The following is a 6081-nucleotide window of genomic DNA, read 5'->3' on the forward strand; positions in this document are numbered from 1 at the left end:
CAAGAAAGACCTCCCATAAGAGGCAGTGCTACAACTGTCTTTAATTTCTAGATCCATTAGGATTCCAAGAGGAAGAGATGAATTAGGAGAGCATTCCAGATGTAGTTCAATGGATAGAGCACTGGGCCTGGAGTCCGGAAGACCTATCTTCCTGAGAGTTCAAATCCGGCCTCAGAGACTAACTCCACCCTGTTTGGTTCAGTTTCCTCATTTGAGCTGGAGAAGGAAATGGCAAACCACTCTAGTACCTTTGCCAAGAAAACTCCAAATTGGGTCACAAAGAGTCAGTCAGGGCTGAAAAATTACTGAAATTCCATATGTGAGGAATAGCTTATGCAAAAGTCTGGAGGTAGGAGATGGTATATTAAGACAGATGGAGGGCAGCTAGGTGGCGCAGTGGATAAAGCACCGACCCTGGATTCAGGAGGACCTGATTTCAAATCCGGCCTCAGACACTTAACACTTACTAGCTGTGTGACTCTCAGCAAGTCACTTAACCCCAATTGCCCCGCCAAAAAAAAAAAGACAGATGGAGGGGGCAGCAAATAGATCTTTGGGGCTAGAATAAGATATACAGGAGGTAGAATAATATACAAATATTTGGGAAGGATTGTCCACCAGCAGATGGCAAAGGGTTTTGAGCACCAAATAGAGCTACTATGTAGTTTATCCTAGAGGTAATAGGGAGCCTCCGAGGTACTACCCAGAAAGTCGAACATCACAAAGTAGAGTTTATGGAGGGCTCCTGTAAACCTGGGCTGGTACAGAGAGTGGGGCACAGAGGAAGAGTCCCATAGACCATGATCTTCTCAAAATCGGAGAATGCCCATTCGGTACAGTAGGGAGATGACCTGGGGCTAAGGATAACTCAGAAGAAATTCCTCTGGTGAGAAGCAAAACCAAAGATGACCAGATAATGAGACAGAGATATGGAGGAATCAAGGGACTATTAAAGTTTAGATTGACCAACCAGATATCAGGACGACACACCTAAGAAGTAAGGGGAGATAATAGTTTATAGCTGGAAAGTCAATTAGGCATAGCTACTACTTGACCAGAGTTAGGAGACAGAGATAACCCCAAAGGTCAGGACCATCATTTCAAAAACACCCACCTCCCACTCTCAGGAATATCACAAGCATCCAAGCTTTCCCCACCACACCCCAAAAGGATCTTTCCAGTTTTCAAGTGGAGACCCCATCTATCCTCTTATAAAAACTTTTGCTAGGGGCAGCTAGGTGGCACAGTGGATAAAGCACCGGCCCTGGAGTCAGGAGTACCTGAGCTCAAATCCGGCCTCAGACACTTAACACTTAACTAGCTGTGTGACCCTGGGCAAGTCACTTAACCCCAACTGTCTCACTAAAAAAACAAAACAAAAAAAAACTTTTGCTTTCTTCTGTTCTCAGAAGAAGACCTTTCTAAGCCCTTCTCCCCCAGGGAGGTGAAGTCTTTGATTTCTCACTGGGTCACTTTTTCTAGAGGCAAATAAAAGATCACTTTAATTCTAACTGGACTGTGAGCCAGAGTGTACTTCTTTACTGAGGAATACCTAAGGACCCTCACCTTCCCCATGATGTATTTTTGTTCCCTGACCTGGAAGTGGGAAATTCCTCAATATGTCTGGCCTGTTATCTGGTCATCTTTGGTTTTGCTTCTCACAGGAGAAACTTCCTCTCACTTATCATAAGCCCCATGTCAGGAGACAACAACTCAGGGCATTTGATGAGGGAATAGGTGTCATGAATCACTCTGGAAATGCTTTTTAAAAAGCAAGGGAAGGTTCTTAATTAAGGATAGATTTCAGCAGGTCGGTGAACCTGGATGGGAATTTTTTTTTTTTTTTGCAGGGCAATGAGGGTTAAGTGACTTGCCCAGTGTCACACAGCTAGTGTCAAGTGTCTGAGGCTGGATTTGAACTCAGGTACTCCTGAATCCAGTCCTGGTGCTTTAACCACTGTGCCATCTAGCTGCCCCTCGATGGGAAATTTTTTTAAAAAATTTTCACTAAACTAACTGAGATTGGACATTTCCTTCAATTATTTTAAAACATTATCCTAGGGGCAACTAGGTGGCACTTAATAGCTGTGTGTCTCTGAGCCAGTCACTTAATCCCATTGCCTAAAAAAAAAAAAAGAGTTAAACAAGCAAACATTATCTTGAGAAAGGGTTCATAGTAGTATGACCCCCCCTCAAAAAAAACCATTTAGGAATCCCTGTTTTAAAAGAATTGGGAGGTTGCTCGGTACATACAATAGAAAGAACCTTGGAACCTGGGACTGTGTGACCTTATACAAGTCACTTCTCTCTGGGCCTCAGTTTCCTCTGTAAAATGGGGGGGGGTGGCTAGGTGACCTCTAGGGCTCCTTCTGGTTCTCAATACCTGGTCCTACGATTTTATAAAAATGGGACTGAAGTCAACGAGTCCTTTGGGCATATAAGGTCTGAAAAGGCAGCAACCTTTTCCTACCTCCTCCTGTCTCACCTCTGCCAAATAGCCTAGCCCTTATCCCAAGCAATCAGAGAAGGGAAGCCCAGAGATAGTGCTGACAATTTATCTATTCAGCATTCCCGGGTTCATGTCAAAGAGTGTTTCATGTCCAAATGAAAGATGAGCTTCATCGGCTTAACACCCCCCTCCTCCCAACTCCACACACACTTTGCCTTTTTTTTTTTTTTAAAGTAAGTGGGTGGCTAGGGAATTGTAGGGGGAGGAGGGGAGGGGGAAGCTACTCCTTCCTGCTCCCCACCTCCATGTCCCCTCCCCTCAACCTTTTCCACTACAGCTTCCCCAGGCCTGGGAAAAGGCGACATATTGAGATGTTCAGCTCCCAACTTGGGGCCCGGCTGTAATTAAAATGATGGCCCACGCTTTCCCACAGTCCTTGCCCATCCCGCCAAAGCTGAGTTCTATTGTCCAGCGGCCTCCCCAGTCCACCTGCTCCTCTGGGAGCACTCATTACTCCCCAGGCAATTCACAACCAATTTACCATGCCGTAATAGATGCGCTTTCCTTTGTCCTTCCAAAGGCCTGGATTGGCCAGGGAGTGTGGGAACCTCGGGAGAGCTCAGGCCCCATGCATTTGTATGCAGCACTGTGGGTATAAATAGAGGAAACTCTCCCTGGGAGTCTGCATCCGATCAGAGCCTAATCTCGAAACTGAAACCTGCTCTGCCACTATCTCCCAGCATCCTTCCTCAAACCATGGCCCCCAGCGCTATTTCAATGGATATTCTCACTCCCAAAGAGAAAAACAGAGTAAGTATTCCCTACCTACTTTGAGCTGGCCTGTGGCAACTCTGGTCAGGAAGAGATTTGATTTCCTAACTTAACTTGGTGGTTAACAATGAATCTACTCAAATTTCTCTCTTTTCCCTCTCCCTCAACAGCTGAGAAAGCCGGTGGTGGAAAAGATGCGCCGGGACCGCATCAACAGCAGCATCGAGCAGCTGAAACTGTTACTGGAGAAGGAGTTTCAGAGACACCAGCCCAACTCTAAACTGGAGAAGGCGGACATCCTGGAAATGACTGTCAGCTACCTGAAACACAGTAAAGGTGAGTCCTTGGTGTGAGTTAATGCCCAGACCTCTGATTCCTTTGAGCTTGTTAGTTTTTTCCCCCCTGATTGGCTTGTGAGTTGTCCGTATGCACATCTATTCTAACTCTTTCTCCTCGTTACCCCCTGCAGCTTTTGCATCCTGCCCCAAGAGCCTGCAGCAGGACTACAGCGAGGGCTACTCTTGGTGTCTCAAAGAAGCGGTCCAATTCCTCACCTTGCACTCGGCCAACACAGACACCCAGATGAAGCTGCTCTATCACTTCCAGAGGCCGCAGGCATCCCTGACCACTATTCAAGACTTGAAACCACCTTCCACCTCTTCCTTGTCCCCGGCTACCTCGACCAAGCCAGCGACTGGACAGTCATCTTCCAGCAATAGCCTCTGGCGGCCCTGGTAGGACCAGGAGGACTCTGAATGGTGGGGACCCATGCATATCTGATCCAGAGGAAAATCCCGGACTTGCTTTCCAAGTCCCTGGCTCCTCTAGAATGTAAAGCAAAATGCTTTTTCCCTTTCCTTTACAGAGCACTAAGTGCTCCATTTTTTTTTTCTTTCCCTTCTCATTGAAGGATATTGATTTCTCCCATGCTCAGCCTTTTGGTGCTAGAGGGAGGGCTATTCTAAAAGAATGCAATGTAATGTTCCTTGAGGGATGACTTGACTGTTGGCCAAATCTTCCAGGAAGAAGAGGGCTTAATGTTATCTAACCTGATTAATTAAGGTTGTAAGGTGTTGGTCTGTACCCCAGCAATGGTAAACTTCAGCAAGGTTGGCCACATTGTGGCACCTGAGGGGTCCTAGAATTTGATCATCCGCGGGGATTGCACTGAGAAGTGAAGTCCCCCACAGGACCCATAGTAGAAGGCATCCTTCAGGGCATGTGCCTACTTCAGGTAGAGAGTGTACCATGCTGTGGGACAGATGGACCGGTGATGATGTCTTTTGTAAAGGCAGTACCCAATGCATATCCTCATAGGAAGGAGAGTAACAACTCATGTTGTTTTATGATGGAAGTATTTATTGGAAGACTTTCCAGGAAAGGCCACTGTACAAATTATATTTCAGGGGGAGGGCTTTGTACTCTCTTGAGGGTGGGATAATTAGGGGAAGGGGAGGGAGAAATGCCTCTTGTTATGCTCCTAAAAGGATCCTGTTGTTGCCCGATGTAGAGGGCATGGAATTTGTAATTCAGCGTTCAAAGCTGTCATTGAACAGCATGTAGAAATGGTCTGCATGCTGGAAATGCAAATAAATCTTTATAATCCATCTGTTCAGTGATTTGCTGTTTTGGGTTTTTTTTTTTGGGGGGGATTGTGTGGGTTTTTTTCTCCCCTGGGAAAACTGGGAGATCTGGTAAGTAGCCCTTGGGCTATAAGACCCAAGCTACCTGGGAGGTCTTATGTGTCCTTGTGGGGGATGTTTGGAGGTGGGGTAGGGAAGACACAATAGACGTTCATCAGGACCTACGGGTTCTTTTATGAGAGAACAAGCAGGTTAATAACCTTGCTGAATTAATGGGGTGGAGGAGGATGCAAAGCAAATTTGTTAGCCCCAAACCTGAATCCTGACCTCCATCCCCAATTCTACCAGTAAATAGATCAGACATCCCAATCTCTGCCTTAGGAACAAGAACCTGGCATCAGGAGGAAAAGCACTACTAGATTCAGCCTGAAAAGAGCAGGAGGGTGAGCAATTGTGCCAATAGCTACTAGGTGTGTGATTCTGGACCAAGGTCATTTGGAGCCAAAATGGGAAAACTGTCACAAAGAGGTATGGGGAGGGAAATAACCTGTAAACCTCAGATCTATGCTTATAAGACTATCTCTAGAATTGCTGAAATTGATAAGAGTGCCTTAAAATTTTCAGAGTGCTCAGTGCAGAGATATGAGGTAGGAGAAGAAACTTACTTTTCTTTTGTCCTTATCTGTATCCCTGGGGCTTTAGCACAACAAGCTGTCCTATTGCATGCAGTAAGTATGAGTTTAATGAATTTCATAAGTACTTAATAAGTTTAATAAGTGCTCATTGTTGACCTGAAGCTTGGGACATAGCTGATATAATGCATTGGCTTAATTTTCCGTAGCCAGACCTAAGATTTCATAAGGGAACCAATCAATACAGGTCAGCACCTACGCTGATAAGTTTCCTTATGGCATTAAGAGATTACATTACTTTTTTGATTAGGGTCACATAGCCAATAGGTGTCAAGATTTGAACCAGGATCTCCCTGAATTTTGAGGCTGGCCTTCTATCCATTACACAGTGGTATCTATGTCTTTAATAATGACAGATAACAGCTAACCTAAACTTTTTTTGAGTTACAAGTTATTTTCTTATTCTAAGTCTCAGTTTACCCATCAATAAAACAGGTTGGGCTAGAGCACAAGTTCTTAATCTATTTCTGTTTTCTGGACTCTTTGACAATCTAATAAAAGCTATACACCTCTCTTCAGCATGTTTTTTTTGTTTTTTTTTTTTGTTTTTTGGTGAGGCAATTGGGGTTAAGTGACTTGCCCAGGG

The 6081-nt window shown here is 45.0% G+C and overlaps 1 protein-coding gene across 1 annotated transcript; it reads left to right on the plus strand.

Annotated features, from left to right (window-relative positions):
* Positions 1-3139: 3139 nt before the first annotated feature.
* On the plus strand, positions 3140-4851 carry HES5 (hes family bHLH transcription factor 5). Its single transcript, XM_043996188.1, has 3 exons — positions 3140-3259; positions 3391-3556; positions 3690-4851. The coding sequence occupies exons 1-3, from the start codon at positions 3206-3208 to the stop codon at positions 3956-3958; spliced, it is 489 nt and encodes a 162-aa protein (XP_043852123.1). The 5' UTR covers positions 3140-3205; the 3' UTR covers positions 3959-4851.
* Positions 4852-6081: the final 1230 nt, after the last annotated feature.

The sequence above is a fragment of the Dromiciops gliroides genome, chromosome 3, assembly GCF_019393635.1.
Source record: "Dromiciops gliroides isolate mDroGli1 chromosome 3, mDroGli1.pri, whole genome shotgun sequence".
Taxonomy (NCBI): Eukaryota; Metazoa; Chordata; class Mammalia; order Microbiotheria; family Microbiotheriidae; genus Dromiciops; species Dromiciops gliroides.